General features: G+C 44.1%; 1 protein-coding gene across 6 annotated transcripts in view; it reads left to right on the top strand.

The window, feature by feature from the left end:
- LOC135489776 (1-phosphatidylinositol 4,5-bisphosphate phosphodiesterase epsilon-1-like) overlaps positions 1–9,878 on the top strand; it is a 117,438-nt gene extending 107,560 nt beyond the window's left edge. For 5 of the 6 annotated variants that reach the window (XM_064775309.1, XM_064775306.1, XM_064775307.1 and 2 more), the window contains 4 exons: positions 62–112; positions 457–609; positions 1,024–1,254; positions 5,166–9,878. In XM_064775309.1, coding sequence (XP_064631379.1) covers positions 62–112; positions 457–609; positions 1,024–1,254; positions 5,166–5,471 — 741 coding nt within the window. In that variant the 3' untranslated portion in view covers positions 5,472–9,878. Of the gene's footprint in view, positions 1–61; positions 113–456; positions 610–1,023; positions 1,255–2,480; positions 2,559–5,165 lie in introns of all 6 variants that reach the window. The other variant, XR_010447223.1, reaches the window with a different exon arrangement.
- Positions 9,879–18,579: the final 8,701 nt, after the last annotated feature.

Genomic DNA, 18,579 nt, shown 5'->3' with positions numbered 1-18,579 from the left:
TCATTCTTAACTTCATAATGGCACCTCTTTAATGGTTTCTCATAATTTTATGTTTGTTTAGGACCCCACCAGTCGTGCTTGGATGACCTCAATTATTTCTAAGGAAAAAGAAGTGAGTAAAAGCAGGCTTGATGATATCTGAAAAGCTAAAGCTCTGCGCAAAGGAGCAATGAACTGCTATCATTATATGAGCCTTTGGAATTAGGCATATCTGGTCCTGCACACCTCAGAAATGAGGCCTTTGTAAACAATTTCAATGATCCACTCTTCATTCTGAGATTGCCCGAGATGGTAAGATTAATATGCCTGGCTGAGCACAGAAAGGCTAGTCCTAACTGAATCATTGCTCCTTGGGTAATCAGTGGCTATACCGATGAGTGTGCAAATACCCCTTCAAAATTTGATGCATTAAGTTTCATTTCTTCATTCCAATAATGATAACTGATATCATTTCAGCCTCTGGGGAAGTCAGACTCAGTGGATACAACGGCATGGGATGCGGCCGATGACCAGATGTTCCTTGTTTGTGTCTACAACGTATCCAAGGACCAACCCTATACGATATTCAAGGCTCCGGTCACCAGCACTGCTCAAGACATCATCACACAGGTAGAGTTTTGCCTTTATCCACTCCTTTCACTTTGCCAGACTTTGGAAGCATGTTATTTTCTTGAAACAAACCTCCATATCTCATAAGAAATATTTTTAACCGCCCTAGAAATCCCCTTCCATCACCACCACTACAACCACAAGCCCCTTTCTTCACCCCCAAGCATCAACTCCCGGCCGAAATGATGTGGGTTCCCCTACTTGTCAAGATCAAGTGTGTGCCTTCTGGTGGCCACTTTTTTTGCGACTTGGACAGTCAAATGGTATTCCAAAAGTGCTTGAAGCAGGGAAACCTGGAAAAGTCCACTCAAGTGAGAGTTTTATGTCTTTAAATCACCAAGAATTAAAAAAGACTAGTCTTTAATAATTCTTGGTACAACCATATCAAATGTTCTATTTTCTCGGTTGTTTCAGGCAATGCTGAAAGCCCGGAGACCAGAAGACCCTCGAAACTACACACTGGTGGAAGAAGTCACTGCACTACTCTTCGCAGATAGTCCTGGTGGTACGTCGAAAAGAAGGGATTCGGTGGAGAATATCGAGAAACGGCAACTCGGCGATGATGAGAATGTCTACCAGGCACAGTGCGAGTGGAAATCGACAGGGAAGTTTGTTCTGATGGAAAAGGGATCAGTAATAATCGAGGTAAGAACGTGAAGTAGGTTTACACTTCTGGAATTGACACCAAACTCAGGGGCGGATCCCGGAGCCAGAAAATGAAGAAGCATGCACTGTATTTCTCATCAAAATTCCTGTTGTGTTCCACAATTTCATGGTCAGTTTGAAATATTTTAAAGAATTGGGCAAACGTCTGGGCCCCCCCTTGGATCCCTGGCTGAAAGTATTATTGAGGAAATGGTTGCCTCACTACAATACGTCAAAAAGAAGTACAAATTGCACATCAATATTGGGAGCAGCTAGCCTTAAGCTTCCTTTATAATTGACGCATAGCCTAGCCGTTTCATTTTGCACTTTTGTGGAGGAGGCCTACATTTCTTAATGAGCTAATGAATTATACACGGACTGGTCTGACATTGATTCTGAAATCTCACAATGTCTAGTGTTGATGCGAAGGAAAAGGATTATTGAGGTATTGGCTGCCTCACTACAATGCGTCATGAAGAAGTACAAATTGCATATCGATATTGGGAGCAGCTAGCCTTAAGCTTCCTATATAATTGACGCATAGCCTAGCCGTTTCATTTTGCACTTTTGTGGAGGAGGCCTACATGTCTTAATGAGCTAATGAATTATACACGGACTGGTATGACATTGATTCTGAAATCTCACAATGTCTAGTGTTGATGCAAAGTAAAAGTATTATTGAGGTATTGGCTGCCTCACTACAATGCGTCATGAAGAAGTACAAATTGCATATCGATATTGGGAGCAGCTAGCCTTAAGCTTCCTATATAATTGACGCATAGCCTAGCCGTTTCATTTTGCACTTTTGTGGAGGAGGCCTACATGTCTTAATGAGCTAATGAATTATACACGGACTGGTATGACATTGATTCTGAAATCTCACAATGTCTAGTGTTGATGCAAAGTAAAAGTATTATTGAGGTATTGGCTGCCTCACTACAATGCGTCATGAAGAAGTACAAATTGCATATCGATATTGGGAGCAGCTAGCCTTAAGCTTCCTTTATAATTGACGCATAGCCTAGCCGTTTCATTTTGCACTTTTGTGGAGGAGGCCTACATGTCTTAATGAGCTAATGAATTATACACAGACTTGTCTCACCGTCTGACATTGATCCTAAAATCTCACAATGTCTAGTGTTGATGCGAATAACTCAGTTTGAGAGAGAATGAAGTAATTCTATTGGAAATCTCAGAGGCTTTTGACATTTTCCTTTTTATTACAGTGTACATTGTGACCGTGTATGAGCCTTGGTAGTCTACAGTAAACTTAAGGGCAGAAATCTAGAGCATGATTTTTTTTCGTACGGTGATAAGTACTAGCACGCTGTGCATTGCATTGTTGGGGATTCCCCTTCCCTAGTTCCAACCTCGTAATGCGATTTTTCGCCTTTGGTTAGTTTTAGGCCGTGTTTTACCCCTTTTGTCTCTCCTCAGCCATCATCAGCCTCACTAGCCGCGACCCTAGAAGCCAACGGGCTTGTTTAATTTGAGGTTGGCCTATAAGTATTTTTTAGAATAGAAATTGCTACCTCATTGCTAGTAGTTATAGTCTTACCAAACTGCTCGAATCGAGCTTCCTTTTACCCAAAACCTTGGCAAGGTACCTTGGTTTTGCGCCTAGATTTTAGCTCCACCCTTGCAGTATTTGACGAGACAACTGAAGATGATTAGCAAACTGACTTGAATGCGAGGGGTGCAGGGGCGGATCCAGCAACCCCACTCCTTGCACCAAAGGCACATTTTCAAGGGGGGTCTGGTAGCCCTCGCCCAGAAAAATGTTTGAGATTTATCAAAAGTGCCTTAGATGCGTTTTCCTCACACATATATCTGACAACAACTTATGGGTTGCGTTTGCCTGAAACAAATGACTGTTTTCAAACACAGGTTTTTGTTATTTTTGTACCGACAGAAACAAAGTGTGCTATTTCTTGAATCTAAGTTTATATAAGTGTAAACAAAAACTTACCGGTAAGACGTTCTGCAACAAAATCCTTTCATCTGAAAATGAAATGGCCAAGGGCCATTGTGCTCACCGTATAGATATTTGGTGGTTAGGAATTCATCCTGGTTAAGAAAACCAAAGTCGGTACGACATGTGATGTATCGTTGCTTGGAGTAACTACCATACAAATATCATCGAAAACAAGTCACTAATAAGCGAGATATTGCACTTTCCCTTTTTTAGGTTTGGCCTCCTGGTGGCCAAGTCGAGAATCAGATCGGATCGAAATTCGGTGTCTGAGGTAACATGACATAGGGAGACACCAAATTTCAAGTTTATAGCTTTTGCAGTTAGAAAACGAGCCATAGTTATACTGAAATGGCCAATTTACACCATTTGACCTATGTGACCTTGAAAATTTGGAGAAATCAAAAACCTGTATGATATGTGATGTATCTTTGCTAGGAGAACCTACCATCAAAATTTTATCGAAAACGAGTCATTCATAAGAGAGATATCACAGTTTAGGTCAAATCAAAAACCCGTATGATATGTGATGTATCCTTGCTAGGAGTACCTGCAATAAAACGAGTCACTCATAAGAGAGATATCACACTTCTGAGGTTTCAACTTCTGGCCCCCTGGTGGCCAAGTTAAGTATCAGATCGGACTGATATTCATTGTCAGAGGTCACCTGACCTGAGGGGTTCATAGTTCATAGCCCTAGCGGTTAAGAAACGTGCCACTGTTTCTGAAATAGGATACAACGACGGACAACAACGACGACAGACACTGCGGTATTGTATAGACTCACCTAGATGGTGAGCCAAAAATTTTATCGAAAAGGAGTCACTGAAAAGAGAGATAACATACTTTTTAGGTTTCCACTTCTGGCCCCCTGGTGGCCAAGTTAAGAATCAGATCCGACTGAAATTCATTGTCGGAGGTCGCCTGACCTGAGGGGTTCATAGTTCATAGCCCTAGCGGTTGAGAAACGTGCCACTGTTTCTGAACTGGGATACAACGACGGACAACGACGACGACAGACACTGCGGTATTGTATAGACTCACCTAGATGGTGAGCCAAAAATTTTATCGAAAAAGAGTCACGAAAAAGAGAGCTATCACACTTTTGAGGTTCCCACTTCTGGCCCCCTGGTGGCCAATTAAGTATCAGATCGGACTGATATTCATTGTCAGAGGTCGCCTGACCTAAGGGGTTCATAGTTCATAGCCTTAGCTGTTAAGAAATATGCCACTGTTTCTGAAATAGGATACAACGACGGACAACGACGGACAACGATGACGACGGTCAACAGACACTGCGGTATTGTATAGACTCACCTAGACGGTGAGCCAAAAATTTTATCGAAAAGGAGTCACTGAAAAGAGACATATCACACTTTTTAGGTTTCCACTTCTGGCCCCCTGGTGGCCAAGTTAAGAATCAGATCGGACTGATATTCATTGTCAGAGGTCACCTGACCTGAGACGTTCATAGTTCATAGCCCTAGCAGTTAAGAAACGTGCTACTGTTTAAATAGGATACAACGACGGACGACGGACGACGACGGTCGACGGACACTGTGGTATTGTAGAGACTTACCTAGACGGTGAGCCAAAAAGTCGCAATTGAATGTTCTGATGCACATGCAGAGGACACTAAAGATGAACTCTCGAAATGTTTCATAGGAGCACGTAGACGCAAACCTATAACTAGTCGCACAGTGGTGAAGGCCGGGTGTGGTACAAGTAACTAGTCTTTAGACATCGAAGGTATACACGGGGTTACCCTATTGACTATAAATAATTGCGCATTTGAACGATGCGGCGAACATATTTGGAGACAAAAAAAATGTTTGATGACCAAAAATTAGAGGGGGCGTGCGGTCAGTGCTCCCCCCTGGGGTGGAATTAATGCTCGGCAAACCAAATGACTAAAATCCCTACTTTATTCATGTTCTAGGAAAAGAAGGCCCGTTCAATGTCAGTAAAGGCACACGCTGGACGTACCCTGAGCGGGCGCATCAGCAAGATGAAACATGCCCTATCTGTCAAGTCCCGATCCGTGGAGGAGGAAGAGGATGTGTCTGTCAAGTACAAGACGTTGCCAAAGACAGTTGAGATCCAGAAGAAGCCTGACCTGGTGGCTAGCGCGGGTGATAGTGCTGATGAACAGGATCCTATATGTCCGCCGGCGTCACCTGAATATGACAGCAGACGATCTCAAAAGTTACGAAAGAAGCTCAAACTAAAATTAGGGGGCCTATAAGTTGTTTTTTTTAAATTTGAGGACGGGTTTTTAATCATGTTGATGTGTTGAGGTTGTTTTATGTGCTCCAAATGATTGGCGAGTGTGAGTGGCATTATTTCATTTCCTGGAACCAACACTTGATCGAGGTATTTACCTGCGATTTGAATGATGCAGAGATACAGTGATGATGTACACTTTTACCATTAGATTGAGATTGGGGGTCTTGATAACAGGGGCAATTTTTATTTAACTAAATATTAAAGCTACGTAGCATAGAGTGATATTTCCACTTTGATGTCTTGCTGGCCAAGACTAAACTTTTCTTATTGGCTTCTGATCCTCAACTACTTCAAACCTTCCCATAACTTTTCTGATTCATCCTGTACATAATTATACAAGTTTGAAATGTCCTTTAATAGAATGTCCGCAGTACAAACGTTGTATTTTGCACTTTTAATCACTGAGGTATTGACAGTCATGGTCTCTATAGAACCAAATACCAAAATCCGTCAAAATACAATAGGACCAGATAACTTTTCTAGGGGGACAATTTCAACTGCTACACTGGTCCCAGAATGGCTGACATGAAGCACAGAATGTAGTTATGCACACGTTTTGTTGCATTTGCTTAAGTCTTTCTCCCATGTATACTTTGTTACAGTCCAAGTCACAAAATGACATCCGTCTTGCTTCGCGTCAGTTACGTGCGAGTTGCGCGCCAATGACGCACCACTGATGTGCTCATCTTTAGTTTCATGTACATAACATGCGACCTACGCCTGATTTACGGGCTGGGTAGCGACGCGATTTTCAGGATGTCAATTGTAATTTGGACAGTAGCCTGGGTTATTAGTATAGATTACAGTACTGTTCATCTGAAAGTAACATGCACCACAGCAAAGAATGTTTCAACAAACTGATTATGATAGCATGGCAATTTTTCTTCAATGTGTATAATGAAACTATAAAGGTGCTCTTACCTGTACTGTTGCGACACAGATGTAAATATCAAATCTGTCTTGGAAAGAATTTCATGTAAAGTTGGCTGCAACGGATGAAAATGCACTTTTATTCTGGTTGATTTGAAAACTGAATGATATTGCAAAATGTGAGTTACCAATTGCGAGTATATCTTGCCGAGGATGGGCTACATTTATCATGTTGATAGGGTCAAACATGTCAAAGGCTCATGAAATATATTGGCTAGGGTTATCAGTGTTTGCAAAAGCTTAAAATACTTATGACGGCTGCTATCAACTGTTAGCCTTGACCTCAACTCTTGTGTCCTGGTAGCTTTAATGCAGGTACTAACTGTAAAATGTTGAGAACTTGAGTTCTCCCATTACATGCAAAAAAAGAGAAAAACTTTACTTTTAACGTACATTAGAACCTCTCTATTATAAAGGACACCCTCAGGACTGACAAGTACTGTCCTTAATAGAGAGGTATCCTGATAACAGAGGTCAAATCAAATGCAAATAACCACTTTGGAACCAAAATGAGTGTTCTTAGTAGAGAGAATGTCCTAAATAAAGAGAATGTCCTTATTATAGAAAGGTGTCTGGTAAGGGCGGGTCTGCTGTAGTTATTTTGGGTACGGTACTTTGCTGGGGGGGGCCTGTCTTTTTTAACATTTTTGGGACCGGGAAACAATAAATCCCTTTTTTTCCACAAGCCGAATATTTTCGTGAGAGTAGGTACAATCGTTAACATAGGAATGTGAAAATGTTTAACTTAATGGCTTCATTATTGGAAAATGCACCAACTGAATGAATGGAGGTAAAATCTGAAAAGGATGTTTTGGTGAACATATCAGGTTGTGAAAAGGAGGGGTTTACAGTTTGTCTTCTTATTCTGGCTCTTGGCCTTGAATATGCGTGGGGGTATTATCAAGACTTGATAAAGACTAGCCTTTATCAATTCTTGGCATTTTTGATAAAGATCAAGCATGGGCCTCGACTTCTTCTTATATCTGCTGTAAAACTTATAATGCCATGGTAGCAATACATGTAGTTTTCCATATTAATTATCTTGCATTCCAAATTCATGTTATCGTGTTATCCAACTTGACCTAATTATAAGTATTCCATAATTAACATAATTGATTAGTTATTATAATTAATCAGAAGAACTGTATATGTATAAAATTATGATACCAAATATATGAATTTAGACAATGGCACAGACCTGTATAACTATTTGCACGTAGAATCTGTGATTTTTCCTAATATATTATTATTGATACTATAATTGTTTATTCGTCTGATGGAAATTTCTATACAAAACGATATTTGCACTTTTTATTTATTTACTGAAATATTCCATTCATGATATGAATTAATGTTGTTTTGTAACTGTGTGTAAAAATATCTTCATGCTTTACAACATGTATGTTGGATTAGGAAAGTACAACTTCGCACGTAATTCGTGCGTACTTTGCGTGTCACCGACGCAAAACAGGACAGAGGTCAATTGTGATTAGGACTGTATATTGAATGACTGTGAGGAAATGTCTCTTGCCAAGAAAAAATGCTTGGAACTCAATGTGTCTATATATTTTATCATTATCAAAAATGGAACCCTTTCCACCATCTTATCTCACCACATCCCCTGAAAGGGCACCACCCAAAGGTTGGCTCAGGATAACTGATGAAAAATATGGTTTGCCCCCAAAGTTGTTCATTGGAGACTCATGAGTGATGGTATAGGCCATCGTTGTTTGACTGCTATTTGAAATATGGGTCGATAATCACGTGAAAGACGGTACAGTATTGAAAGAGATGTGATCTGTGTATGAGTTAAAGCTTGTAAAACTCAGGGCCGACCGAATCGAAACACCGATAGCGCTAACAGGGCCTAACAGAGAATAGTGTAAAGCATTTAACCATTACACTGTACTCTGTTAGGACCTGTCAGCACTATCTGAGTTTCAATTCGGTCGGCCCTGCTGTTCAAGTTTGTGATAGACAATTGAGTGTTGTCATGTGTGATACAAAAAGGTTGTTAAAGGGGGACTATAGGCAGGTGTAATGGGTCAAATTAGTACTCTTCGGGATGTGAATGCACAGTTTGAGGACAGGGTTGTGTCTGATTCAGCAATAATTATGTTCCTGATACAAATGAAAATAGTTTCATTGTACTGTGAGAAAGTAGTGTCCCCTATTGGCGACTTGTGTAACTTAATCTGACTTATACTTGGCTCCTGCCTGTAGTCTCCCTTTAAGAAGAGTGTTCTTATGATGAATTGTTATAACGGGTAGGTCCAGTTAAAAAGATTGATATTATGATATAAACGGGTAGGTCCAGTCGTGTTGTGGAGGGTTTAGGCAGACCCAAAATCAACATGAAACAATCGCGTGGCCCAAATTGGGACACTTAGGCCAGGTGCAAGTGCTAGGCATCTCCATAAAATGCAGTTGTACAATATTATGCACTTTTTCTCGCATCTATGGGCGTTCTTAAATGTCGAATTATCCTGGCATTTATATTTGCTTTTCCTTGCATTCCAAATATATTACCATTTTACCATATTACCATATATTTTCCATACGCGATGCATTCATGATTCTGGGCAGTGCAGACCCTTGGAATTCTTGCAGTTGCCCCATGGCTTTTGCATGTTGCAAGGAGAGCAGATGATCTTGCATTTCCTGCAATTGCCCTTAGACTCTTACATATACTGCCAGTGTGTCTGCTAACTCTATAAATTGTGTTAGGTTTTAGGAGTGCAAACTTAACTCCTTGATTATGTTCATCCTAAAACTGATGGGCAAACTAGGCCTGTACGTCATCCTTGCTATCCACAAACACAATACCCTGCAACCCTGCTAATTCTTGTGCAGGGCACATAAATACTGTACTGTTCAGAGGTAACCTCCCTTACCATGTAGATAGTTCACAAGACATTATGATCTGCTAATACATAGTGGCTGGTATAGAGGCTAGCACATAAGAAGCATACATTCCCCTTTCGTCAATGAGCAACAATTTGTTTAGGATGCCTCTCCCCAAGAAATGTTGAAAAAGAGAATGACGTCATCATGTTGTCACAAATGTTGCGTGTGTAGTTAGGAAGGTTACTTCTGACCATAGCTTTAGTAAACTAAACTGCAAACAATGGCTGACTAACTGCATTTCTCTTTAAAGAAGTCTCCTTAAACTGTATAGCATTGTCCTTATTCTGAAAGGCTTGTACTGTTGATATCGTGTAATACGGGGACTTTTGGGAGAGCGGACTATAGCTACTGCTACATCAGCATATAAATATTCCAGAATATGCATTTGTTGTGATCTAATATTGATGTTGTTATTGCCATGGTTACTGTACAGTGTGAGTATATTTTTGTCAATATGTAAATTTGAATATTTTCCACTGGCCTTGATTATTCAATCAAAAAGACGAAATAAACATTCTATTGCATTTAAACCGCAGGTATTTGTTTGTTGTTAATTTTTGTCAATCACTTCTTACCTTTCAATGAGAAATCTCGTTGATGGCATCAAGTTAAATAACCTGAGCTTCGAAAAATGCCCTGTCAGGGATCGAACCCTTTCAGTGTGGAATTTACCTGCTGGAAGGAACATACATCATGGCCGACTAGTCCCTTTAAAGGGGGATTATAAGCAGAACCAGGGGGAGGGGTTAAATTGGCCATCTTCAGGTGACTAATATGCACAGTAAGGGCAATGGGTCATGTTTAATACACTATAAACATATTCCTCTTATGAGCATGAATAGTTTTGACATCATTAAAGACTGGAGAGATGCCTATTGGCAACTTTGTCTAACTTTGTCTAACTTTATCTTGCCTACTTAGCTGCTGCATATATTGTCCCTTTAACATTTTGGAGTGGGTACCTGGAGCAATATCATTCCAAACCAAAGGAGGTTTTGTGCAACAGTAACTGTTTTTACCAGCAATTGAACTAAGTAGCAATGGAAGTAGAGAATGATAAGAAACCACGATTTCTCTGGCAAAACTTGGCGGTAGTGGCAAATATAAGATGATGATGTATGCAAAACCTCTCTGTTGTTCTGAGTGCGAACTCGAAACACATTACACAGGCTAACAAATTGGCCGTTTTTTTATTACGTATAGCTCATGGATTGAGACTATTCTTATGTGTTTGAAGAAGATGCTAAATCATCTCACTTACTGGGAGATAATCGAAATTACTACATGTATTACATTGTACATATTGAAAAAAATCGAGACACGGGGTTATTGGCAATTTGGGCAGTCCAGTAGGCCCTATACCTAACTTCCAGCGGTATTGCCTCCGACTATAGTGGAGGCGCGTTGTCTTTAAGCTTAGCACACAAAAAGATGGCACTCGAGCGGAAAGCTACTAACGATTACTCACCGGCAATTTCCCACTTTAATAATAGCCATATTTTCCTAATGATCCTGTACCCCATACGGGATATAAATCTCTACCGCATGACAACTCTCCCGCATTAAGTTCGGGGTGGCTTATTGCGCTTTCTGGCTGAAGCAGAGATGTAGAGAGAGCTTCCACCGGTGAATATAGCGAACTCCTCAGTATAGCCTCATCTGCTAAATAGACCGTTTCAAACGATGCTGGGGGTGCGATGGCGGGAAATTTGAAATTCGAAGCGCTTGAAACCCGGGCTCAAAGTTGTACCATTGGTCTCTACAGCACTATCATCCTAAGATTAGGTTTTTGCTATAATATAATTTGAACTATCGAGAGGAGGTCACTGGCTACTTCAGGATGTAGCACTATATGAATATAGCGTAAATGCGTCGCAATATTATGGGTTAAGAAAAAGTGACCAGTGTTGAACTCAAAGGGAAAATGATGTGACATTCACCACCTCTTTGTGCGGCTTTATCTTGCACGAGTTGGCGAATATCGACCGGGCGAACATGCCGAAACAAAAAGGTTCGAAATGGCATCAAAAACATTTACTTACTAAATATAAGCGTCCGTTCTGAACCAATCAGATGTTGAATACGTTTGCCTCGGACGATTATCGTAAATGAAGCAAGGATTCGTTTGGTAAATCGAGATTTTCGGAAGGAAGAAATGTCGACACGAGGTGACTGCCTGAGGCTCTCACACCGAAAAGGTCGCGCGCATAATAATTATGTAACACCTTAGGCCCGACTTCCTGTGATGTCACCTCTGAGTCAGCATGGACTTCTGTTGTGGGAAATTCAAATCTTTTTGAAATTCACTTTTTATCTCCGGTCGAATTCTAATGGAGTTTCTACCTTTGCCTGCTGCTTTGATACACGTTATAGACGTATTCAGGAATGCTGCAAGTTGCTCGTTAAAGATAAGGGCCTGTGGAGATCATATAGAATTACCAGGACGTGGTAACATTTTTGAGTGTTCTGACATCCCCACATCAACGGCACTGTTGAATTTTATATTTAGTTGCTATTCTAGTTGAATTTTAAATGTTTTTGAACAAGCGGAGTTAGACCTAAGCTGTTCCATAAAAAAATTAATTTGTTATAGAATTTGAAAATCTCCAATTGCGTAAGTACGTACTAAAATGCCGTTGTGTAGACAGATATAACTACAGGACAACATTGTGTAGAGTGCATTTCTATTTTTCTGCACGACCAGTAATAGCATGCCGCGAAGTTACTATTTATAGCTCACAAGATCATTTGCATAAGATATTGATGACGTTTTAGTCACGTGACAGGCGGACATCGACACTTATTTCTACGCATTTGAGCTTATTCCAAAGTAAATTATCTTTGACCCTGCATTGTTTTTAGCATGAATGATACCATAGAGTCAGAGAGAGAAATATTCAGAACAATTATGTAGTACATGTATTTCCAACACTCGGACATGTGCCAGATTGAATCTAACTGCCCAAGTTAGAAAGCCTGAATCCATTACGAAACCGCATTTTTTCCGACATTGCCTGTAATTCAGCGATGGGGAAATAGAGGGCAGCAGCTGCAGTGACGTCATCTTCGCGGAATGCTATTACGAGCGGCATTTCCCTTTGGGTATGGGGCCTGCACAAAAACGAAACACTGTCAGATTGCGAAAATCAATGTTAGAGATCAGCATTGGTGTAATACTGCAAGTGGCGGCGCATGGTGTCAAGCAGGGGAATTATCCTCCTGGCCAGGTAAATCCCACGCCCAAGTTGTCCCTTTAAAATAGCTCGCTACGTATTGCTTCATTCGTCTGGCCGTTGCTATAGCGTAATGCTTTAAAACTATCCTACATGTGTATTCATTTGGCATCCAAAATTGTCATAAAGGACTATAAAAATGATACTGTAGTTTCATGAAAATAACACCACTTCATTAACAGCCGGTGTCGCCGCCCCTGACGCATAGGGTGGCGAACAGAGCTGTTGAGAAGGCTGATCATTGGCTGGTATTCCAGAGAGGGTTGTCCAGGCCTCATATCCAATATACTTCAGTTTCGAGTCCAATCCTTATTGTTTGGGTTGTTGAAACCGATTCGTAGGTCTCCTATGAATGGGATAATGGGATCGGGCCTTCGGCCATTGTACTGAGTGTCCCAGAACATTTTGTGTCATTCAAACTTACCTATGGAACACTTTTGCATGTTACTCCATTTGGGCTCAAACACAAGAGTATCCCTTTAATTTTCTAAAGGGAGAACTGAGTTAACAGCTCGGCCGCCAGGCGGCGCCCTGACCGATCCCGCGAGATCGCGCCGATCTCATGCCGCCATATTCAGTCTTTACTCTTGTGCTTCTACGAAGCACATCGTTTTTTCAAAGCTGCCGTGAATTCGATTTAAAACCAAATTCAACCAGCCAAGTCTAGACGATTTTTGGGTTCATTCACCTACGGAGTAGACCGCCAAACTAATCTTGGCATTAGTATTGTCCAGTCTATTTAATTATAGACATTTTCTTAGCTAGCTTAGTCGACCCGGCTCCATTATTTTGATCTTGGTAGGGTAGAGTTAAGTAGGCTATTCTCCGCTCTATTGTAATAAACAAGACTCAGATCGATTGCAATAGTGTTTAATTCAAGTAGGCATGTTTTCCTTTCCATTAATTATTGCGTCCTTTCTGGCCTACTTGGGGTTCCCAGTGTTTTTATTGTCATTGGTACCATTTTTTATATGGCGTACCCCTCCGACGGCATCCTTTGTCTCACCACAAAGGAATGCGTCTGGTGGCGGGAAACGGGCCGCGAAGACGCCTAAACCCTCTTCCGGTTCCGTTTCCGGGCATATAACCCGGAGGTCTAGCAAACCTCCCGCCACCACCCCTTCCGTCAGCCGAGTTCCGGTTCCGGCCGCGGCTGCGAAGGATGCGGGATCTGACATTATTAATGTATGTGGTCCCAAGGGAGACTTACATCCAATAAGTCTCCAAGGGTTTAATATACCCCGGACCTCAGGGAACCTTCCGGTTCCCCTGTCGTCCGCTCCCCCGAGTACAAGCCCTTTGTACCCGCGGGAGCACCCTGCTTCCGGTCCGCCGATTGCAGTTCCGGTTACTGACGCGGGTTCCCGTTTTTCAGTAACCGAAGACTCTACTGGGGGTTTTTCTCAGTCTTTACTGCGAAATAACCCCAGTCCTCACGGACACAGTAGAGTAGGGCCGGACCTTATAACGCCACCTCCGAAACGCCATGCGTCTTCGGTAACAGCGTTTCCGCCCTCCGTACCTCCTTCTAAAAGGGCTTCCGGTAGCTCCATACCGGCGAAGGAGTTACGGGCATTTCCGGTTTCGGACTTCGTCCTACCGGAAATGCAGGCACCTTCCTACGTTGGCCAACCTCTTGGGTGGAACCAACCGGAAGTGCCACCCCCTCCTCGTAGCAGAGGCGTCGTTCCCATGGAACGAGCTACGCAGAGAGGACATCTGAACTCTGGTTCAGAATATGGGCAACTTCCGCTTCCGGAAGACCCATTCGCCCGCACATACGGCTTCCAGGGTTCGCTTATGCGCTCACCCTCGCCTCAACCGCCCGTCGTTGAGAGAAGCCGCACGTCGGGTCCGGAACCCGAGTCGGGACAGCAACTGTCCCAGCTCATCCAGATGGTAGCAGGTCTTTCTGATAGACTCAGCCATCTGGAGCAGGGTTCCGGTTCCTCTGGTGCGCCTGGTCCCATCGGATACCCACCATCCGACTCCTCTATTTTAGAGGAATTTTCTGAGAACGAGAGTTCTCAGCCAGGCTACCGCTCCCCCAATCAGGAGGAGCTGTCACCAGAGGAGGCCAGTATCCTGTCGGATATGAGGACACTCAGATCCTTGATCAGAGCGTACCTCCCGCAGGATCTGTGCCCTACCCCGCCGGAACTGCCAGCCTTGTCAACACCAACCTTTTCACTCTGGGGACAGGAAGTGGATCCCAATCCACAGGTTTCTCAAGGCTCCACTCGGGCACTTGAATTCCTTCCTCCCTCCCCGTCGGTGTTAGCAGTCTCTGAACTTTTGGAGCGTACAATCAGAGACTCACAAGGCGCCCACCAACGTACTTCCATCCCTGTCCTTCCGGCAGTCGGACCGGAAGCTTGGTGTAAACCGGGGAAGTTGTTCACGGCACAACTTCCTCCCGTTAGGCAGTACCGCGCTGACTATTATCGAGTCAGCTCGGCCGGCTGTCCAGCTGCAGCATCGACTTCCATATTAAAGGACGATGTACAGCTGGACCAACTCGTGCCTAGGGTGACCTCCTCCTCGGCTTACCGAGACCTTAGAGCACAAGAGGGTCTGGCCAAAAACACGTTAGCGGTGCTCTCCTACGCAGAGCACACTAACCTGGCCCTAGCCAGATCCCTAAAAGATAATGAGTCACTATCTGATGACACAAAATCGCTTGTGACATCCTTGTCACATTCGATTAGGCACGCTATTGCGCTGTCCGCCAAGACCGCAGCAAATAGCGTCCTACTCCGTAGAGACGCCGCACTGGGCTCTCTCAATGTCATCAGATCCCTCCAGCTGGAAGGGGCCTTAAGAACCGCTCCTATGGACGGTTCTTTCCTGTTCGCAGATTCTGTACAAGAGGCGGCTCAAGCACAGAAAGATTGGGACAAATTATATGCCCCCACTGCGACACAGAGGGCCAAGACCTCTCTACCTAACGCTAGAAAGATAGAGAGGCCCCAGCAGGCATCGGGTTCAATCCCGTACGCCAGGCAGGTCCTGCCTAGGCCTACCCCGCCTAGTCAGCCTGCTCCTGCTGGATCCTTCCGACGGGAAGCGGAGGGTCGCCGGACTGGAAAGAGGAAAAATACTTCCTCTAACCAGGGTGGATCCGGTCCGACTAAGCACTCCTTTCGCCCAAGGGGTGCTGGCCGGAAGAGGTGACTCCCCCCTCCTTTCTCCTCCCGGACGCAAAAAGGAGCCGACTCCGGTAGTCGGGGGCCGTCTGCAAAAATTTGCAGACATTTGGGACGATTGGTGCCCAAAGGGGTCCCCAGTCCCAAACATGTTGAGGTACGGAGTGAAGCTAGATTTCAACCGTACCCCCCCGACTACCATATATCCAACCCCAGTTCAGCCACCGAAGGACCCAGTCAAGGCCTCTGCCCTCCAAGCAGAGGTCGCGACATTACTGGAGAAGCAAGCTATCCAGGTCCTTCAAGATCCATGCTCCCCCGGCTTTTACAGCCACGTTTTCTTGGTTCCCAAGAAAGCAGGGACATGGAGGCTGATCATAGACCTTTCCAGGTTAAACACCTTCTTGAATGTTCCTCATTTCAAGATGGAAACCACCAGGTCTATAGCAACGGCGATACAGCCCAACGATTGGGCGGTATCGATGGATTTAATGGATGCGTACTTACATGTACCGATCCATCCAGACTATCAACACTTCCTTCGATTCCATTACGAAGGAAAGACGTATCAATTCAGGGCCCTGCCGTTCGGTCTGGCATCGGCACCCCTAATTTTTACGATGATAGTCACAGCCTTCGTCGCTCCCTTTCACGTGATGGGGTTCAAGCTCCATCACTACCTAGACGATTGGCTACTCCGTTGCAAATCGCGGGAACTACTACTGCAACAACTTCAGGTTCTAAAGCAAAAAGTAGTTTCCGCAGGTTGGATTATCAACGAAACAAAGTCAGAATTCATACCATCCCAAGACTTCGTTTACGTTGGAGTTCGGTTCCTTACGGCCATAGGGAAAATGCTGCCCCCCCTAGACAGGATAAAGAAAATTCTTCATCTCGTCGCAGAATTCAGAGGAAGGACTCAAGCTCCCGCAAGGCGATGCTTGAGCCTTTTGGGACTTCTGAATTCGGCAGCAGACCAAATCCCCCTTGGCCGTCTATATATGCGTCCCATCCAGATGTTTCTAATGTCTCTATGGAAACCCCACAGGGACCCATTAGACAAGTTGGTATTGATACCTCAATACCTACTCAAGAACGTCTGGAACTTCTGGGAGTCGGAGACTCGTCTCCAAAGCGGTGTAGATCTTGCTCCACCGCCCCCAGAAGTGTCCCTGTTCACAGATGCTTCCCTACTAGGGTGGGGAGCACATCTGAACAACGGGGACATGTCCATAAGAGGTCTATGGACAAGGGAGGAGACCATTCTTCCAATAAATATATTGGAAATGAAGGCTGTCCTTCTTGCCGTGAGGGCTCTTTCCCTTCGCCTGAAGAATCGGAGAGTAACCCTGTTCTCCGACAATTCTACAGTAGTAGCATATGTCAGGAGACAGGGAGGCACAAAGTCCGGCATTCTTTGCCAGCTAACTTGGGAGCTTTACCATCTTTGTGCCGACCTTGGAGTATCGATATGTGCCAGACACATACCGGGCAATCGCAACATCCTTGCCGACGCCCTGTCCCGTCAGAACAAGCTAGTTCAGACAGAGTGGACACTCCATCAGGAGATTGTAGACGACCTTTGTCGCCTTTGGCAATCTCCGAAGGTAGATCTGTTCGCCACCAGGCTGAACAATCGCCTTCCCATCTATTACTCTCCACTTCCGGACGAAGAGGCCCTGGAAGTCGACAGCCTTACAGCCTCTTGGGTCGGGCTGAACGCATATGCGTTTCCACCCCTCCCTCTCATCCAACCAGTCCTGAACAAGATCTTGACCAGCCATCCGGTGAGAATAACTCTCATCGCACCTTGCTGGCCAAATCAGGCCTGGTTCCCAGCCTTGCTGGAGCTCCTGATAGATCACCCCAGGAGTCTTCCTACTTGGAAGCACCTCCTGTGGCACCCCCTGGGGAGATGCTACCACCAGAACCCTGGATTTTTCAAGTTTCACGCCTGGAACTTATCCAGTTGCATCTCCACCAGAGAGGCTTTTCGGACATCGCTGTCAAGCGCATGTCCGCACCTCAAAGGGGGTCTACCCTTGATGTGTATCAAGGAAAGTGGTCTACCTTCACTTCCTGGTGCAGGGAGAACGGAGTTAATCCGATCTCTCCCTCTATATACAGATTAGTTGATTTCCTTATTGAATTATTCACGGAAAGACAACTATCTGTCACGGCTATAAAAGGGTACAAGTCCGCCATCGCTTCTACCCTCCGTGTTTTAAGCACCTGGGATCTTCGTTGGGAGGACCAAATAACCCCTCTTTTCAGAGGAATGTTATTAGAGCGTCCTAGACCGGTTCACAACACCCCTAAATGGGACCTCTCTGTTGTCCTTAAGGTGCTCATGAGGCATCCTTTTGAACCCATGTCTATTTCATCCATGAAATATCTGACACTCAAAACGGTCTTTCTAGTAGCCTTGGCTACCGCCCAACGGAGATCAGAGCTCCATGCACTTTCTTTTAAGAAGCTGGCTTTTAGAGAGGGAGGGGAGGTTATCCTGGCTTTTATACCAGGATTTCTGGCGAAGAACCAGGGACCGGCCGCCTCTCGGCCCCCGGTTACTATTCCCTCTCTGTCAGGAACGATCTCTTATGATCTTCCTGACAGAACTTTATGTCCCGTCAGGGCCCTAAAGTTCTACATAAATAGGACAAAACCTCCCGGTATCCGCCAGGGGAGAGAGCGTTTGTTTTTGTCCTATAAGGAGGGAAATAAACGAGAGATAGCGGCCGCCACTATTTCAAGGTGGATTGTGGAGACTATTCGTCTTTCCTACAACACCTTGAAGACTTCCTCTGATCTTCGTGCGCTAGCTAACATCTCAGCGCACGAAGTTAGAGCA

The sequence above is a fragment of the Lineus longissimus genome, chromosome 6 (genome assembly GCF_910592395.1).
Source record: "Lineus longissimus chromosome 6, tnLinLong1.2, whole genome shotgun sequence".
Classification (NCBI taxonomy): domain Eukaryota; kingdom Metazoa; phylum Nemertea; class Pilidiophora; order Heteronemertea; family Lineidae; genus Lineus; species Lineus longissimus.
Note: the sequence above shows the minus strand (reverse complement) of the source record. Positions and strands in the feature narration are given on the sequence as shown.